Consider the following 20,767-nt stretch of genomic DNA (forward strand, 5'->3'; position numbering starts at 1 on the left):
GTCCACCGACCAAGCTGTAGTGAACTCTATTTTCATGCTCTCAGCCTGTCACTCTAACTTCCTTCCTTAGTTCCCAGGTGAGTGAGGCCCCAGCTTCTTCCAGAAGCCACCTCTTATCCCCCCATCTCACACCTCTCAGTCCTTTGTTCTCAAGCTAGGGTCTCTGCTCTGCTTCCCTCCTCCCTTTGAGTAATTGGTTGCTAGGTTTCAGTGTCCTAGTGATTGGTCTTTCCATTGTCTTCTCATATATTCCATTGATATGAGTTGGCCTCAGCCAGTCCTTATTAATGACCCATTCAGTCCTCTCAGACAGCTAGGTGACACACACACACACACCTACGTCTCTTAACCTGCCCTGAAAGCTAACTTAATGCTGTTTCCCCCACTGAGGAGCAATGCAAAATATAGGGGGAAACTCAGGCATGCATAGGATTCATAAAAAGATTACAAAAAATTCCCACTTCATCACACAAGTCTTGTGATATTTGATGTTTTTCTTAAAGCCCTAGCTCCTCAAGTCATTAAAATATATGAGAATCTCACCTTACCTTTTTTAAATGAAAGTTTCTAGTCCATGTGGCTGTAGAAGAAAAATTGAAAATATGTCCTAAATATGACATGAAGGTTTAAAAAAGATAAATAGAAGTATATAAAAGTAAAAAAAAAATCCCCCCAAAATCCATTATTTTTATTTTTATAACTCTTAGTTAAGCCAATATCATGATCTTGATTAGGGGGTGGGGGCAGGATGGCTGAATAATTTCTAAACTCTTTAAGGTCAGCAGTTCTTTGATTGCTGTTCTTAGACCTTTTTTGAAATAATATATGTGGCCTTCAGGCTGAAAAGTTTAGACTAGGGGTAGGCAACCTATGGCACGCGTGCTGAAGGTGGCACGCAATCTGATTTTCAGTGGCACTGACACTGCCCGGGTCCTGGCCACTGGTCCGGGGTGGGGCTCTGCATTTTAATTTAATTTAAATGAAGCTTCTTAAACATTTTAAAAACCTTATTTACTTTACATACAACAATGGTTTAGTTATATATTATAGACTTATAGAAAGAGACCTTCCAAAAATGTTAAAATGTGTTACTGGCACATGAAACCTTAAATTCGAGTGAATAAATGAAGACTCGGTACAGCACTTCTGAAAGGTTGCTGACCCCTGGTTTAGACACAACTAGTCTATGCAGAACTTTATTGGATTTTGTGTTTCTCTAAACTTAAAAAGACTAAGATAAAGTCAGTAACCTCCCAAGAGCATGCACAAGTTTTAGAAATCTCAACTCTTATTTTGTTAAGTTAGATCAATATGCCTAAACATTGCAATTACAAATAAGCCCAGCGTTTGTTTTTCTCAAATGAAAAGTTAGTCCACTTTAATTAGGAAAGAGATGTTTCAATACATGGTTTTATGACTCTAACGCTCGGTTGTTTGAATTTGGAAGACAGTACTTACAAAGTATGTTCCATCACTTAATATGTTTGAGGCATCCATGCAAGAGGTGTAAACAGCAGGGGGTTGGCAATGTTCATATATGTTGTTTGAATAGAAAATAAAGCTTTTAATCATTTAAAGATGGCTCTGGGGACTTACTTGTGACATCCGTGTTAGACTTATTCCTCTTCTAGCTAATTGTATTGTCAATTAATACTCTCCTCTGGGCCACTACACTGTTGGGAGCACCATCTTTTGGGTGAGACATAAATATTGGACCCTGACACTTTATGATCAGTTGAGATTAGAGGACACTTTTGGCAAGAATTGACATGTTATCCCTATACTGGCCACATTCCAAACTGAGTTATGTATGACTTTCTACCTCCCTAAATTCCTCTTTGGCTGGCACAGAATGGCATTCATATGTCAAGCAGCCATGACTTCATTTCAATGAGTAGTAGAACAATTACGGTCACATACATACTGTATTGAACAATCTTTAAAGTATTTTATGATTTTTATGGATAAAGAGCGCTGTGTAAATGTAAAGTTGAGTAATAGTCTCAGAGTGGAATAATAAAGATTTTGCATCAAGGTCTGACTGCTAGGTCTTATTCTGAATGAGGACACTAATACATTAAATATGATAAAGTAATTTTTTTAAAGCAAAGTGAGGGCTTGCTTTAAAAATCAAGAACAAGTGAAAAATATATTTGGTCTCCTGATATCTTCATGTCAGATACCTAGAAAGACTCTTTTCAGTTTGCAGCTTCAAATATATCTCCTATATTTAATGGTAAATAAGTGACATTACCCAGACTGATGAACATGTAGCCTAAATTTACTTATATTTGTTCACAATAATTCATTGCAAGGTTGAAATTATACCTTCAGCTGTTTCAGACTACTATTGCCAGAATAACTGCATACCTTGCCATATGTTGCTGGGTTTCTTTCCTATTTTAACTGTGGAGAAAATAACAATTTCTTGATGATGAAAAACACATTCTTAGTGTGAAATCCTGGGTCCATTGAAGTCATTGACAAAACTCTCATTGCTTCAATAGACCCAGAATTTTACCCATAAAATCTATTTCTGATTTATACCAAAGCCATATTTACATCCACTTTAAGGTTCTTTTGCACTGACAGAGTGTTGTATAGTAGCCTTAGTGAAAATGTAAATTAGATCCCTAGATCAGTGGTTCTCAAAATAGGGCCACCACTTGTTTAGGGAAAGCCCCTGGCGGGCCAGGCCAGTTTGTTTACCTGCTGTGTCCGCAGGTTCGGCCGATTGCTGCTCCCACTGTTCGTGGTTCACCGCTCCAGGCCAATGGGAGCTGTGGGAAGTGACGGCCAGTAAGTCCCTTGGCCCGCGCCGCTTCCAGCAGCTCCCATTGGCCTGGAGCAGCGAACCGCGGCCAGTGGGAGCCACTATTGGCCAAACCTGTAGCGTGGCAAGTAAACAAACCGGCCCAGTCCACCAGGGGCTTTCCCTGAACAAGCGGCTGCCCTAGTTTGAGAACCACTGCCCTAGGGTCTGGAGTCACTTTTTGCCTTATGGTTGGCATAATGATTTGAAGAATGGTAAGATATCGCAGTCTGTGCAGTCTCAGCCTTCATCAGTGAATCAGATACCTTATTTCAGTGATAATTCATTTTGTAAGTATATTACAGCAAGTATAAGTATAAAGAGCAAGTTTTTTCTGGATTATTCAAGGTGTGTGAGAAATCCAGTTCAACAGTTTTCTTTTATATGAAGAGCACATGCCCAGAGCTGATTTTACAATTGCGAAAGCTGTTGATTTGTATTAGGACAGCAAAATTCAAATAACACAACAGCTTTTAGATCACCAGAGCATGACTTTATATGAAGTAAATGGTGGTCAGGAGTTCCCAGCAAAAAGAGATTGAAATCACCTCATCACTCCCAATTTAGCGGCTTCATGGCCCAAATTGGGTATCACTGTAGTCCTTTGAGAAGGAGTATGGAACTGGACCTTCAGCATCATCTTGAGAATCGAGACTAACTGCCTCCAGTACCAAAGCCAGGATATCAATGTCTACCTGGACACCAGGTACTTCAGTACTGACTTCTTCAGCACTGATTCCTTTGGTATTAATCTCTACGGTACTGCCTTCCTTGACACCAGCTGTGTCTATACTGATTACCTGGGCACCATCCACAATGGTACTGTCAGCTCATTCAAGGAGGTTTATGGCAGCACTGTCCTCCATAGTGAGAATGTATATGGTACTGAATGAGCTACAGGAGACACAAAAGGCATAGTCTCCACTGCTATCTGTGATGCTGAACATTTCTACCACATTGCCTACTGCTGTAGTGTCAAGTCCCTGTTAGATGCTGGTCAAAGCTAATTTAATGGTGCCATGTATCCCCTACTCCAGCAGTTCTCAAACTGTGAATCGGGACCCCAAAGTGGGTTGCAACCCCATTTTAATGGAGTCACCAGGGCAGATGTTTGACTTGCTGGGGTCAGGGGCCAAAGCCAAAACCCAAGCCCCACTGTCTGGGGCCAAAGCCTGTGGGCTTCAATCTTGAGCAGTAGCGCTCAGATTACAGGCCCTCTGCCCTGGGGCTGAAGCCCTTGGATGTTGGCTCCTTCCCACCCCAGGCAGTGGAGCTTTGATTTTGGCCCTCCCACCCAGCATGGCAGGGCTTGGGTAGGCTCAGGCTTTGGTTCCCCCCTCCTGGGTTGTGAAACAATTTTTGTTGTCAGAACAGAGTCACAGGGGGAGGGATAGCTCAATGGTTTGAGCATTAGCCTGCTAAATCCAAGGTTGTGAGTTTAATTCTTGAGGGGGTCATTTAGGGATCTGGGACAAAAATCTGTATGGGGATTGGTCCTGCTTTGAGCTGGGGGTTGAACTAGATGATCTCCTGAGGTCCTTGATATTCTATGATTGATTCTAAGTACTCCTATTAGGATAACATCTCCATTAGAGGAAAAGTACCCTTTCTTTTCATCTCATTCCTAACAAAGCAAAGAGGGATCACTTGTATATTCCACAAGGATGACCACTAAAAAGGCATCGTGGGCATCTTACAGACCTAATTCATCTATGGGATATAGAGATAGGAAGATGTTCTGGTACCCTCTTCTTCCCCACTTCCTTACATGTAGCATATAGTCATGGCCCTAGTGGAACCCATGGGGTTTGCCCCACACAAGACAAACTACATCTGTGCCACCTTCTAGGATGAGGACTCATCCTCCCGTGCATCGTCCCAGAAGGCTAGGGAGTCTCAGGTTGCAATCCATCAGTTTGAACAACCTAAGGAATTATCTAACGAGGAGCAACCTCAAACAGAAGAACAGTTCAAACGGGTTGCTATCTCATCATCGTCACTAGACAAGGCAGTGGCTCCATCTACACCATATCACTTGGAAGATCACAAGAGTTCTAGATGTGCACAGATCTATAGCTGATTCTGTAGAAATCCTGGTGGAGGTGATCCAAGAGGCTCTTCAACACTACTCCACACTATCATAGCTAGTTGTCTGGCTTTACTCTTAAGTTTTACTAGCTCTAACAAAGCCCTGTTTATCTGGCAGACTCCAATGACAGTGACACTGATTTCTGAGAAGGTGTATAAGAGGTTCTATGTACCATCCGCCAACTCTTAAGTATCTACATACTCATTCAGTACATGACTTTCTGTTAGTGGCAGCAGCTACTGAAAGTAACACAAAACAGCCAAAAATTATGGTGAAAGACAAGAAGAAATGTATCTTGATTTATTCAGCAGAACTAAGCATCAGCCAGCCTGCAATTTCAAATTATTAACTACCAGGCTTTTTCTGAACAACCATGAGTTTTCAGAGTTTATCAATAAACTCCTGCAAGAGAACAGGGAGAAATTTAAATCTTTGGTTTCTGAGAGACAATTGATAGCAAGAATATCCCTCCAGATAACTCTAGATGCCACTGAGACCAGATCCCATCCCTGTCAAGTTATATTGTCATGAGGAGAGCATCTTGGCTCCAATGTTCAGGTGAGGGAGGAGAGTGCAGATGATGATGGAGGAACTTCCATTTTTTGGGCCCAGATCTCTTTAGTGGAAAGATAGATGAGGCTCTTAATTCATTGAAGGACTCCCTAGCCACCCTTCATTTTCTTGGAGTATATACACCAGCTCCTAGATGAAAGAAAGGAAGACTACATCTTTTACTAGACACAGATAGACAGACACTGAGTGCCTTTTTCCACCAAAGAGTCTTGGAACCACCAAGGAAGCAAGGGTTGAAGGGGTGACCTTTTCTTTTACATCATATTCATACCAAGCTGCAACTATCTTGAGACAGTCACATTAATGGGAGAGTTGAGAGCTGCTTTTATTTTTGGGGAGTGGAGGGAGTCATGAAACCTGATAGCATCAGACCACTGCGTTCTAGAAGTAATCTCAGTGGGATACTCTGAATTATTCTGTGCCTTATTCCTCTTCCTCATCCCTCTCATGAAAAAGTGTGATACCAAGAATTGGACTCACTTCTTTCTCTCAGAGCTGTAGAAGAGGTTCCACTACAATACACAGGAAAATGTTTTTATTTCAATTACTTCCTAATACCAAATTCTTGCCTCAGCTATTGTTTGAATAAAATGTTCCATTTACCAGTTTTCTTCCTGGAACCACATTCTAACCAAGGGAAGTCTAGGTTACATACTCTGGATGTCCTTAGTGCGTTATCATTCTGTCTACATAAGACCAAACCATTTAGACTCTCCTCAAAACTCTTTGTTTAGTTTGCAGACAGATCAAAAAGCCAAGTTATTTCTACCCAGAGGCTTCCAGAATGGGTGTTTAGCTGCATCAAGACTTGTTACGTTCTAGCTAGTTTAGATCCTTCAGTGCAGATTAGGACCCACTCCACTAGGACTCAGGTAGTTTCTGCACCTTTGTTGAGAAACATGCCCATCTCAGAAATAGGCAGTCTATACATTTATGAGACACTATTATCTGGGGTAAGTCCTTATATCAGATGCCTCTTTTGACAGAGCTGTACTTCAATCTTTAAGTAGACTCTGAGCACCTACTTCCTTACATCAGGTCATTGCTTGTGAGTCATTGAGGGTGGAATATATTTGCACAAATAGTTGAAGAAGAAGAAACAGTTACTTAACTGATAGCAACTGTGGTTCTTTGAGATGTGTTGTCCATATATATTCCTTGAACTGGCCTCACTCCATACTACTGTGGGGCCCTGTAACACCTGGATTCTAAATGGAGCTAAGGAACTAAGTGGTGGTTGACGCAGCACCACCTTTTATGACGTTGATGAGGGACACAAGGATGCTTAGCGAATAGGCACAGCCCCAAGGAACATCGGTGGCCAGAAGATTTCAATCTCAAGCACATGGGGCGCATGTGCACTAAGACTGGACTATAGATGGACAACACATCTTGAAGAACCATAGTTACTATAAGGTAAGCGACCAACTCTTTTGCATTAAACTGTGAAGGAAATTAAGTTGGAAGTAGAAGAAAGTGTTTTGTGAAGATGTAGTCTGTCATGGGCCATGTGAATATGTTACACGGGTACTATAGGACACCTTTTAATCATACTCTAACTAGACCTTTTCTTGCTTTGGGGGATTTACATTGTGGGAAATGTCACATTTAATTAGTCTTAATTCCTTTTAAACATGTATTTTATTGAGTAAGTGACAAGTTATAGTAGGTCACCATCTCCCAAAGCGTGGAGTGCTCCTTCAGGGCGAGAGGGCACAAACGACTAGTTGCTGTGGAGGGGTAGATGGCAGATGTATAAATTAGAGTGGGTAAGCCTTTAACAACACATGGTGGATTTGCAGAGGGACACAGTTGATTTCCTGAAGGGGGACTCAGTTTTCAAAAGTTTGGGAAACACTTCAGTATGTATGTAGAATGGTATAAACATTACATCAATAATTTCTGTTTACTCATTCATTGCATATAGGCCATCTTTTCTCAAATAGTTCTGTTGTTAATTTAATATAGGCAATACATCATTCCATTTCTTCTAATTCTTTTATTCTGGTCAACCACATTTCTATAGATGATATTTGTTCCTGCAACCATAATGATGAAATACACTTAGTGTATTTCCAAACAGGTTTGTTTTAATTTAAACTGTGTTAAACATCTTTCCTACCACTATAGTAATAGGAATTTGGGGGATATGTGTCTGAAATAACTCTTGTATCCATTTTCTAACATCAGACTAGAAGCAGATGCATTACTAAAAAATGTTTTTACAAGATATAAACATTATTGGATCCCTGCACTACAGTGCCACAGCTGGATATCAGCATTTGACCTGCAATTAATTCCTTTGTATTTTCACATGACATCATAGAGGACTTGAGCTCCGCTTTTGTGGCTTATGTCGTCACAGAATTCCTGGAAGGAATTACTTCTTTGCAAGTCATGTAGCTCATCTATTATTCTATGTATAGCTTTCACAATAGCAACCATCTGCGTTGAGCCAGGCACCTCCCATATTTTCCTCTCCTTCACTTTAAGTTAATCTGAAAGAACGACTTCATAGACATAAAAGCAGCAAAGAATCCTGTGGCACATTATAGACTAACAGACGTTTTGGAGCATGAGCTTTCGTGAGTGAATACCCACTTCGTCAGATGCATGTAGTGGAAATTTCCAGGAGCAGGTATATATATGCTGGCAAGCTAGAGGTAATGAGATAGGTTCAATCAGGGAGGATGAGGCCCTGTTCTAGCAGTTGAGGTGTGAAAACCAAAGGAGGAGAAACTGGTTTTGTAACTGGCAAGCCATTCACAGTCTTTGTTTAATCCTGAGCTGATGGTGTCAAATTTGCAGATGAACTGAAGCTCAGCAGTTTCTCTTTGAAGTCTGGTCCTGAAGTTTTTTTGCTGCAGGATGGCCACCTTAAGGTCTGCTATAGTGTGGCCAGGGAGGTTGAAGTGTTCTCCTACAGGTTTTTGTATATTGCCATTCCTAATATCTGATTTGTGTCCGTTTATCCTTTTCCGTAGCGACTGTCCAGTTTGGCCGATGTACATAGCAGAGGGGCATTGCTGGCATATATTACATTGGTGGACGTGCAGGTGAATGAACCGGTGATGGTGTGGCTGATCTGGTTAGGTCCTTTGGTTAGGTCCTGTGATGGTGTCGCTGGTGTAGATATGTGGGCAGAGTTGGCGTCGAGGTTTGTTGCATGGATTGGTTCATAGACATGTGGAAGGAGTGTTGCCAACAAAACCAAGACCAACTTTGAAAGCCACCAGCAGAATCTTTGTAGTAGGCATTGAGACCCTGTCTAAAATATATTTTTTTCATTTCAAGTTGTCAGAACAGCTGCACGCTGAATACTCAGTGAAGTTTCATATGTAAGATGCAAAAAAAAGGAATAGGGGCCTTATTGTTTGGCCGGTATTGTTGACAAGTACATTTTTGTTTCTCTTGCTTTGTGCCCAGCATCTCTGTGTGTGGTACAAGTAGGAGAGTGAAGAGGAGGAGGGGGATTATGGTTGCAATTAACATTCCATAATCACATCTCATTTAACAGTTTACATTTTTATTGGCTTACACTTCCTACACTAGCTCTGCTGGAGTTTTCAGTGTGTGGGAACACTTTAGCTGAATATATATGAACTGCAAAGTAGAAATATAATCAGATTATAAAGTGACGGTATTGGTTAAAACATCGCATTCGGTGTTTCCACATTTACAGTGTTAATGATTTCCAGATCAGATTTGCTCACTTTATATGTAAGTAGACTGTGAGGGGAGTTCTGATTGCCAGCTCCACAGAGTCTGCGTGGGATATGGAAAGTCAAGCTCTTTTCTTTGTGGATTTTGCATCACCATCAACAATAGGGACTCTGTGGGACAAATTCTGCCCTAGCTATACCTGTGCTATCCTATACTCTTGAAATTATGCCCTTAGTTATACCTCTGTAACCCTGTTGCCTTCAAAGGGGTAAACAGGTGTTATTGAGAATATAATTTGAAAACAGTAGGGTTCTAGTGGTGACCCCTCAAATGAAACTTACTTAATAATTCTGTTGATAATGTATGAGCCAGAAATAATATCCACTTCACTCCCAGATCTGTGAGTAGTAAAATCATACTGTTTTCACTGAAATAAATGAATCTAACTCTTCAGTTTTCATAGAAACAGAATTAGTGAAGTAAAGAAGGTGCAATTTAACATATTCACTTTTCACATTGTAGTCACGCCTTTTAAAAAATTATTGAGGTTATATGTCCATCTGTTTATAACACGCTAAACATCACTGGACTTTATTAAGTTGAATTAAGTAAAAATATGTTTTTCTGTGTGTTGAAAAACAGCCACTGTAATGAAGCTCCAGATGACAAAGAAATACATTATTACATTTTAATTCATTTTAAATATTTGCATCCCAGGAGTGGCCAGAGGTCCCAGTCATGAGTGGAGCCCCATGGTGCCAGGTGCTGTACAGATGTGATCTCTGTTGTGAAAAACCCCTGGTACAATATTTGCGCACCATTCCCACTCTTTAATACCCAAATAAGTTACTGCATCAACTGAGATAAATCATTTTAAAGTACTGTTTCCTTTAGATCTTGCTTGTATAAACTACTGTGACATTTTTTCTGATCTTTTTGAATATCAACTGCCATTTTAGGTGCCTAATCCCCAAACTTAGGGCCTCAAGACCCCCATTCAGCTGCTGCTTAATCATGCGGGCACTTAAGAACCCTGGGTATCTAAGTCTCCAGTGTGCCAAAAAATCTGTCCATGAACATGCACACAGTTTCCTCGGTCCTGTTATCCAGGCACCTAAACACAAGCATAAGCCTCAGACTAGGCATTCTCCACCTCTCTTGCCTGTGGATCCCAAAGTCCCAATCTGATAAGGGTTCTCAGAGGCTGCCTGTCATAAACAGATAGTTAAGGGTTAATGTCTCTTTTACCTGTAAAGGGTTACAAACTGTGAACCTGGAACACCTGACCAGAGGACCAGTCAGAAGACAAGATACTTTCAAATCTCAGTGGAGGGAAGTCTTTGTTTTGTGCTGTTTGTTTGTCTGTTGTTCTCTCTGGGTTCTGAGAGTAACCAGACGTACCTACAGGCTCTCTAATTTTCTATTCAAATAGTAAGTACCAGTAGAAGGTGGTTTAGTCTTTTTGATTGTTTTCTTTATTTGCAAATGTGTATTTTGCTGGAAGGATTTTAATTTGTATTTGTGCTGGGGGGAAGGCTTCTCTCTAGTGTCTATAAGCTAAAAGACCCTGTAACATTTACCATCTAAATTACAGAGACAACTTTTACTTTTTGTCTTTCTTTTATTAAAAACGTTTCTTTTTTAAGACCTGATTGATTTTTTCCCCTTGTTAAGGCTCAAGGGAATTGAGTCTGTACTCACCAGGGAATTGGTGGGAGACAGGGAGAGAAAGAGGAGGGGGGAAGGTGCATTTCCCTTTGTTTTAAGATTCAAGGAGTTTGAATCACAGTGATCTTCCAGGGTAACCCAGGGAGGGAAAGCCTGGGAGAGGCAACGGTGGGGGGAAAGGGTTTACTTTCCTTGTGTTAAGATCCAGGGGGTCTGGGTCTTAGGGTCCCCAAGGAAGGTTTTGGGGGGACCAGAGTGTACCAGGCACTCCAAGTCCTGGTTGGTGGCAGCACTACAGGTTCTAAGCTGGTAATAAAGCTTAGAGGAATTTATGCTGGTACCCCATCTTTTGGACTCTAAGGTTCAGAGTGGGGATTTATACCATGACACTGCCTAACAGAATGGGCCTCACATAAAATACAGTTAGTGGTGGAGGTGGTGATTTTCTTTCTAATCTTTAGCCCAGTGGTTAGGGAACTTATTCAGGATGTAGGGGACCCCAATTCAGCTCCCCACACTTCCTGAATTAAAATCTTTGCTCCACATCAGGCAGAGAGGGGAATTGATAGGGTCACCCACATCCTGGGTGAGTTCCCTAGTCACTGGGCTAAAGGTTGTAAAGGTTTTGTCTTCCCCCTCCTACTTTTGTGTGGAGTTAGGCACGCTTTGAGCACACCTCCTGATTGGGCACTGCAGGCAAGATAGGTGGGGCACTGCCTATCTGCCCCGGTCTGACGATCGTCTGGGGTTTAGACATTATATAGTGTCCAGACATCTGCCTGAGGCAGAAGTCTGTGCTTTAGACACCTAAGTCCCTTTGTGGATCTGGGCCTAAGTAACAGAATAAAACAAAATCCAGCCTAAGGCCTGGTCTACACTACGCGTTTAAACCGAATTTATCAGCGTTAAACCAATTTAACCCTGCACCTGTCCACACAACGAGGCCCTTTATATCGATATAAAGGGCTCTTTAAACCGATTTCTGTACTCCTCCCTGACGAGAGGAGTAGCGCTGAAATCGGTATTGCCATGTCGTATTAGGGTTAGCATGGCCGCAAATCAACACTATTGGCCTCTGGGCGGTATCCCACAGTGCACCATTGTGACCGCTCTGGAAAGCAATCTGAACTCAGATGTACTGGCCAGGTAGACAGGAAAAGCCCCGCGAACTTTTGAATTTCATTTCCTGTTTGCCCAGTATGGAGCTCTGATGAGCACGGGTAGCGATGCAGTCCCGAATCCAAAAAGAGCTCCAGCATGGACCGTACGGGAGATATTGGATCTGATCGCTGTGTGGGGAGACAAATCTGTTCTATCACAGCTCCGTTACAGAAGACGAAATGCCACAGCATTTGAAAAAATCTCCAGGCTATCATAGACAGAGTCCACAGCACAGTGCTGTGTGACAAGTGTAACGGAAAGCCAAAGAATCAAATGAACGCTCATGGAAGGAGGGAGGGGGTACTGAGGACTCCAGCTATTCCGCAGTCTCCGAAAAGCATTTGCATTCTTGGCTGAGCTCCCAATGCCTGTAGGGTCAAACACATTGTCCGGGGTGGTTCAGGGTATATCTCGTCAATTTACCCCCCCTCCCCCACCCGCGTGAAAGGAAAGGGAAAAAAATCATTTCTTGACTTTTTTCAGTGTCACCATATGTCTACTGCATGCTGCTGGTAGACGTGGTGCTGCGGCACTGAACAGCAGCATCCTCTCCCCTCCCCTCCCCGGTGGCAGACGGTACAATATGACTGCTATCCATCGTCATCATCAGCCCGTGAGTGCTCCTGGCTGGCCTCGGTGAGGTCGGCCAGGGGCACCTGGGTAAAAATAGGAATGACTCCCGGTCATTCCCGGCAGATGGTACAGAACGGCTGGTAGCCATCTTCATCATAGCAACTGGAGGCTGAGCTCCATCAGCCCCCCACCCCTTTCATGTCTAAAGAAAAGATTCTGTACTGCGTGGACTATCATAGCAGTGGGATGCTGGGCTCCTCTCCCCCGCCACCGTTTAATGTCCTGCCTTGACTATCATAGCAGCTGGAGGCTTCCTCCCCCTCGTTTTATCTCACTAAAAAGTCAGTGTTTCTTATTCCTGCATTCTTTATTACTTCATCACACAAATGGGGGGACATTGCAACGGTAGCCCAGGAGGGTTGGGGGAGGAGAGAAGCAATGGGCGAGGTTGTTGCAGGGGCACCCCCTAGAATGGCATGCAGCTCATTGTTTCTGCGGGATCTGACATGGAGCGGCTGTCTTCTCTGGTACACTGGTTCTCTAGTACACGTGCCCCATATTCTAGGCAGGACTGATTCTATTTTTAGATAAAACATAAAGGAGAGAATGACCCGAGGAGTCATTCCCATTTTTGTCTTTGCGCCCCTGGCCGACCTCAGCGAAGGCCAGCCAGGAGCACCCATGACAGCAGCAGATGGTACAGAACAACTGATAACCGTCCTCTCATCGCCAATTTACAATTGCATGGCAGAAGGTACAGAACGACTGATAACCGTCATCTCATTGCCAATTTACAGTGGCATGGCAGACGGTACAATAGGGCTGGTAACTGTCTCTGCTACCTTGCAAAGGCAAATGAATGCTGCTGTGTAGCACTGCAGTACCGCCTCTGTCAGCAGCATCCAGTACACATACGGTGAAAGTGACAAAAGGCAAAACGGGCTCCATGGTTGCCATGCTATGGCGTCTGCCAGGGCAATCCAGGGAAAGAGGGCGCAAAATGATTGTCTGCCGTTGCTTTCACAGAGGAAGGAATGAGTGATGACATTTACCTAGAATCACCCACGACACTGTTTTTGCACCATCATGCATTGGGATCTCAACCCAGAATTCCAATGGGCAGGGGAGACTGCAGAAACTATGGGATAGCTACGGGATAGCTACCCACAGTGCAATGCTCCAGAAATTGATGCTAGCCTCGGTACACCGCCGAATTATTGTGCTTTGTGTGGCCGCGTGCACTCGACTTTATTCAATCTGTTTTACAAAACTGGTTTATGTAAAATCGGAATAATCCTGTAGTGCAGACATACCCTAAGACTTGTTGCAAGGCCTGGCTGCTTCTATGGTTCCACTTACAGGAGCGTTCAGCCTAGATTGTCTCTCTGTTCAGAGCCATGCCCACTTTCCTTGTCCTCAGTGGAGTGAGCAAGCTACACTAGCAACAAGCAAGACTCATTTAAAATCTCCCAGCATGGTCAATACCTGTTAAAAGGTGGGACCAAAGGAGAATCATGCCACTCTGTTACAGTTAATTTAATAATACACAAGACAATTACTTTGATTTTTTTTTTAATCCTTAATATAAACATCCAGTTGTAACAAAGACAGGAAGCATAGTCCAGGGATTAAAGCACAGGAATGTTTTGGCCTCCCTTTTCACAGTCAGAAATAATTGAGGGTGGATTTAGCTTGCAAGCTCAAATAAAGGCAATTTTATGTTTAACTACCTTATTGTGCCTACTAATCCAATAGTTATATGCCAGTGTGCACTTAGTTGCACCTACAGTTATTTGCAGGTGACACCAAATGAAAGCCTATTTAAATATCAGAACTTTAGTCTCACTAACGTTCTATAAAATGGAGATAATAATACTTCTTGACAATGATTTTGTGAGTCTTACTGTTTGTAATAATAGCTTTGAAGGTGTTTTTAGATGTAAAATGGTATTAGTGAATATACAATAAGAAAACAAACAGATCAGATAGTGGTATTTTACCATTCGGAGGGTAAGCAATAGTCAAATTTCTAGTTATAAGGTTTTCTGTTGTGATTTTCAGAGGTACTGAGCAGCTGTAACTCTGCTAAAGTCAGGCGTCAGCTCCTCTGGAAATCAGGCCATACATTTCTGCATGTCAGTGTACCAGTAGTTGGAGAATGATTACAACCGCCATACCAAATATTAAGTTATGAAGTTGCATCCTTTGTGAAATGATTTGTCCAAGTTATAGTGCTGTCTGAATCTGCCAAGTCGGACACTTTTGGTAACTAAGAGTATTGAAAATAATACCGTTCGATAGGTAATGTTTATAGAAACACCTTTTTTCAAGCTTTAGGTTAAGTACCTAGTGCAACAAAGCTCTGAGCCTGTATTTGTGGGTCCCGTGCTTCCTGGCGGATATAGTGGCCTCAGAAGCTCGGGATGACCTCTCTTTCCCAGTATGGTGGCAGAGGTTACCACTTATTGAGCTATTTTTATCACAGGCCAGTATGGGAGATGGGAAGGTGGAATACCCACAGTCTTTGTTGCTCCTTAGAGCTCCTTAGGTTCTGCCTGGTCTCCTGCCTGGACCAAAGTCTGTTTCCTCTTTCAGAGGGATCTCATAGACTCATAGACTCATAGACTCTAGGACTGGAAGGGACCTCGAGAGGTCATCGAGTCCAATCCCCTGCCCTCATGGCAGGACCAAATACTGTCTAGACCATCCCTAATAGACATTTATCTAACCTACTCTTAAATATCTCCAGAGATGGAGATTCCACAACTTCCCTAGGCAATCTATTCCAGTGTTTAACTACCCTGACGGTTAGGAACTCTCTGTAGATCATACGGGGGGAAAAGAAAGGGGGGAACCTGAGCCCACCCTCTACTTCAGGTTCCAGCCCAGGGACCCCAATAGCAACAGCTGTTTGCGGTTTCCCTCCTCCACTGACGCTGCTTTGCTTCCCTGGGCCACTTTCCCGTGCTTCCCTTTTCCCATGCTTCATCCTTACCTCAGGGTTCAGTACTGCTTCCTCTCCTCCAACTCCTTTCCCCTGGGCTCCTCAAGAGAGAACTGGCAAGGAGAGCTTTTAAAGCAGTATAATTGGTTCCAGCTGTCTCCATTAGCCTATCAGCCTAAACTGACCCTTTCTCAGTTAATTGAGGTCAGGTGTCTTGATTGGCCTGGAGTAGCCCTTGTTTGGCTATCCAGGGAACGGGGCTCTGCTCATTCTGAGGCTGATATACCTTCCATCCACTACCCTCTTATATCCCTCTGGCCTGAGTCCATCACACTAGCCAGAAGCATAGAATCATAGACTTTAAGGTCAGAAGGGACCATTATGATCATCTAGTCTGACCTCCTGCACAACGCAGGCTACAGAATCTCACCCACCCACTGCTGTATCAAACCTGTGTCTGAGTCACTGAAGTCCTCAAATCATGGCTTAAAGACTTCAAGGTGCAAAGAATCTTACAGCAAGTGACCTGTGCCCCATGCTGCAGAGGAAGACAAAAAAAACCCAGGGCCTCTGCCAATCTGCCATGGAGGAAAATTCCTTCCTGACCTCAAATATGGCGATCAGCTAAACCCTGAGCATGTGGGCAAGACTCACAAACCAGATACCCAGGAAAGAATTATCTCTGGTAACTCAGATCTCACCCTATCTAACATCCCATCACAAGCCATTGGGCATATTTACCGCTAATAGTCAAAGACCAATCTCATTATACCATCCCCTCCATAAGCTTATCAAGCTTAGTCTTGAAGCCAGATATGTCTTTTGCCCCCACTACTCCCCTTGGAAGGCTGTTCCAGAACTTCACTCTAATGGTTAGAAACCTTCGTCTAATTTCAAGTCTAAACTTCCTGATGGCCAGTTTGTATCCATTTGTTCTTGTGTCCACATTGGTACTGAGCTTAAATAATTCCTCTCTGTCCCTGGTATTTATTCCTCTGATATATTTGTAGAGAGCAATCATATCTCCCCTCAGCCTTCTTTTGGTTAGGCTAAACAAGCCAAGCTCTTTGAGTCTCCTTTCATGTAGGGGACCCCGGAAGATACTGTTACGGACTAGCTAGGGCCTGTGCTTTCTCAAGGAGAGGTTATTAGTGGACATAAGTTGCTAGCAGTTGCTGCTTTTAACCAGTTAGAACTGCCCTGTGTGGGAAGCCCCGGTGTTTTGGGGAACTGCAGAAAGTCCCTGGCCCGAGGCCAGGGGAGGCGGCCATTGCTGTTGGAAAGTCCCCCGTTGCATATGTAGAGGCTGCTTTGCATGATATTAGCATGATGGTATAATTGCTATGGGCTGGGGCTTACGCGTTGGACTTTGCACCTGACCGAGCTGTTCGGGCATTGGACACCCCAAGCCAGTGGCAGCAACGCGTGAAGTCCCCGTTGCGGGTGTGTCACTTAACCTTCATTAAAGCCAATTAACTCACCTGTGTGTGTGGGCCTCGTCCTTGCAGAGCACCCAGGCACGTAACATTTGGCGCAGCGAGCAGGGTGCTCTGAGGGATGATGCCGTTTTGGCCGAAGGTAGGGGATGTAGGGAGGCCGTCGCTGTCCCTACAGCGCATACCTGGGTGGCCCCAGACAGAGCGCTGGGGGCCGGTTGCGCGAATTATGGCAGGGTGGACTGCCCCTGCCGAATGGCCAGAGTTTTGGCAGGCGGCCGGTGACACGCCCGCGCAGCTGGCAGAGACGCTGCAGCGACTGCAGGTGGACCGGCGCCCCAGGGCGGAGCGGGGAGGTATAGGGGAGCTAGGATGGCTCCTCCTAACTGTCCTCAGTTTGAATTCATCCTTCTTAAACATGGGAGACCAGAACTGCACACAGTATTCCAGATGAGGTCTCACCAGTGCCTTTTATAATGGTACTAACACCTCCTTATCTCTACTGGAAATACCTCGCCTGATGCATCCCAAGACCGCATTAGCTTTTTTCATGGCCATGTCACATTGGCGGCTAATAGTCATCCTATGATCAACCAATACTCCGAGGTCCTTCTCCTCCTCTGTTACAACCAGCTGATGTGTCTCCAGCTTATAACAATAATTCTTGTTATTAATCCCTAAATGCATGACCTTTCACTTTTCACTATTAAATTTCATACTATTACTATTACTCCAGTTTACGAAGTCATCCAGATCTTCCTGTATGATATCCTGGTCTTTCTTTGTATTGGCAATACCTCCCAGCTTTGTGTCATACACAAACTTTCTTAGCACATTTCCACTTTTTGTGCCAAGTGAGTAATAAAAAGATTAAATAAAATTGATCCCAAAACCGATCCCTGAGGAACTCCACTAGTAACCTCCCTCCAGCTTGACAGTTCACCTTTCAGCACGACTTGTTGTAGTCTCCCCTTTAACGAGTTCCTTGTCCACCTTTCAGTTTTCAGATTGAGCCTCATCTTTTCCAATTTAGCTAATAATTCCCCATGTGGAACCGTATCGAATGGCTTACTGAAATTGAGCATGTCACAAATGGGCTAGTTGTGGTAATTGTACTGGAAAACACAGCCGAGTTTCTGTGTCAAGCAGTGCCTGAGTTATTGTGTTGTCAGGCAATTGAACTGGTTCTATAGTTCTGTGTATTAATTAAGTCATAATACTCATTCTCCAGTGCTTTAAAAATTCATATGTGTAGAAAACTACACTTTCTATCCCATATGAGTTTACAGCCATCAGATGAATTAATTAAAATTAAAACTCTTGTTATCCTTTCTTCTATTACAGATTAAAAAAAGTATATAAACTTGATCTGCCTTTTCTCCATCTCCACACACTTTAAAAATCAATACTGAAGACATCCTGCACAGCACAATATGCTTCATAAGCAAACATAGTTTATAAAATAAGAGAACATAACAAACCGTACTATACAAAATGGGATGCTTAAGTACAGTAGTAAAGAGAGAATGTATTCCAAATTTTCTATCCCTGCTGATCATAGTTCATAGTACCACAAGATTATATGAAGTGCAGTTAGAGGCTGATATTTTTCAACATTTTTTTAGTCTGTAATTTTTCTTCTTTCTTATATTCATCAGCGCCATGTATATTGAAAACATACAAATTTGCTTAATCATGGACCTGTCTTTTAAAAAATTAACTGCATCATTAGTAGAAATTGTTTTCCATTATAATGTGACACACCCTGCCCACATTCATGGTGAGGGCTAACCTCTTACCTTCTGCTTCTACTAGAATTGTTAGTACTCCATTTCAAAGTGTTAGTTTCTTTAATCTCCAATTCAGAAATTGGATACTAAAGAACCAAATTAAAGGGAGTATTCTGTGAAGCTTTGGAGAGTTTTACATTCCAAAGATTTTGATAAAAGGAAGCATTTAAAAGTGAGATCAGCTGTGGTTAGTGTGACCTCCAAGATGTGTTAATTAGGTTCATTAGCCTTCCAAGTGATTGTATAATCATAGTCATCTTTCTCTCTCAATTAGAATGTGCTAACTGTAGATCGTGGCTAATGAAACTATTAATGAAACTTATCTTGGTACTAAAGTAAATGCTTCACATATTTGTTCTAATATAATAAATCCATGTTATAACTATCCAAATTTTACACCAGATTGTGAGCATCTTACTTCCATTGGTGAGCAGCTGCTTGCATAAGTAGTCCCAGTGACTTCAGTGGGAATTTTCATCTGTGTTAACAGTTTACCAAGAGGAGCTGGGGGGAGGAGGGGGACGTACAATCTGGGCCTTTCTTTGCAGTGATCTCAGTGTAGTGATTTAGTCCGTCCTGATGTTCTGGCAGTTATTTTTTTGCAATTTTTTTTAGTCAAAATTTAGTAACCTTTTCTTCACAGACTCCAATGAATCAAGCCTCAACTCGTTCCCACTGCATCTTCACCATTCACATCTCAAGCAAGGAACCAGGATCCGCAACCATCCGACGCTCCAAGCTACACTTAGTAGACCTGGCTGGTTCAGAGCGTGTTGCAAAGACTGGAGTTGGAGGCCAACTCCTGACAGAGGCCAAATATATCAATCTGTCATTACACTACTTGGAACAGGTAAAATTAACAGTGTGTGAAACTCTGTCTTTTACTTATTTATTTATTTTTAGTCATGTATGTTGCTTTTGAAATCTTGATACCGATCTCATTTAGTTTCAGGACCACATATTATTGCAGTGTTTCTCAACCTTTTCAGGTTGTTAACTTCTTATTCAAATTCAAAATTTTCAAATCCTTCCCCCTCACTTCACTTTTACATTAAAAGTAAGACTACAAAATGTATCTGTGCTAACAATACTAAGCCCTACATAATTTATTGGTATTTCCTTTTGCTATAGAGACTCTTTTAAGGGGAAAAGGCAGTGCTTGATACTTTTTCAGATTGTATTACAAGTCTTTGTTGGGAAATAGGTGATATTTCTTAAATTGCTGAAGTTCAATACTGTTGTTTTGTCTTAAAAATACAAACTCACAGGAAGAAAGAAAAGAATAGCAGAGGAGAGAAGATGTAGATTCTGTATCTGTCTTTTTATTTTTTTTTACTAGCAACATAGTTGCTGGAAAATTACAGGCATAGCATTTGGTTTTATTAGCCACTGTGAGTCTGGATAGAACTTTGACAGGTTACTCAGGCATTGTTTTTAGCATCCTTTGTTGATTATAGCAAATGAGTTCAAGGGTAGTTTCATCCTAGCTGGCCTAACTGAGTTTTTATTAGATAGAAGATAAAAAAGAGAGACAGAAAGGAATTGGGTGGTGATGGAAACCTGCAAATTAGGGAAAGAAGTAATAATAAGAACCTTTGGTTCACATCCTAGCTATCACTCGAGATTCAGCTGATCCTGTTAAATTGATGCTGTCATTTGATTTCCTTTTCTCAGCTGATTTGGTCAGGATCTCTTTCAAGATCAGAAAAATGATGTGATGGTAAATGTCAGGGTCTCAACAGGCTGGGGGGAAGGGGTGATGACATCCATCATGATGAAGCTTCTTGACCGGTGTTTCTCAAACTGGGGTCGCCACTTGTGTAGGGAAAGCCCCTGGCGGGCTGGGCCAGTTTGTTTACCTGCTCTGTCCGCAGGTCCAGCCGATCGTGGCTTCTACTGGCTGCGGTTCACTGCTGCAGGCCAATGGGAGCTGCTGGAGGCGGCTGCCAGGAAGTCCCTTGGCCCGTGCCACTTCCAGCAGCTCCCATTGGCCTGGAGCAGCGAACTGCGGCCAGTGAGAGCCGCAATCAGCTGAACCTGCGGACGGGGCAGGTAAAT

The 20,767-nt window shown here is 42.7% G+C and overlaps 1 protein-coding gene across 6 annotated transcripts in view; it reads left to right on the top strand.

Annotated features, from left to right (window-relative positions):
* Nucleotides 1-20,767, top strand: part of KIF6 (kinesin family member 6) — a 295,124-nt gene that overhangs the window by 65,191 nt on the left and 209,166 nt on the right. For 5 of the 6 annotated variants that reach the window (XM_050948491.1, XM_050948493.1, XM_050948492.1 and 2 more), the window contains one exon: nt 19,353-19,559. The exons of the other annotated variant lie outside the window; for it this stretch is intronic. In XM_050948491.1, the coding sequence (XP_050804448.1) occupies nt 19,353-19,559 (207 nt within the window). The remainder of the gene's footprint in view (nt 1-19,352; nt 19,560-20,767) is intronic. 6 annotated transcript variants of the gene reach the window in all.

Source organism: Gopherus flavomarginatus, chromosome 4 (genome assembly GCF_025201925.1).
Source record: "Gopherus flavomarginatus isolate rGopFla2 chromosome 4, rGopFla2.mat.asm, whole genome shotgun sequence".
Classification (NCBI taxonomy): domain Eukaryota; kingdom Metazoa; phylum Chordata; order Testudines; family Testudinidae; genus Gopherus; species Gopherus flavomarginatus.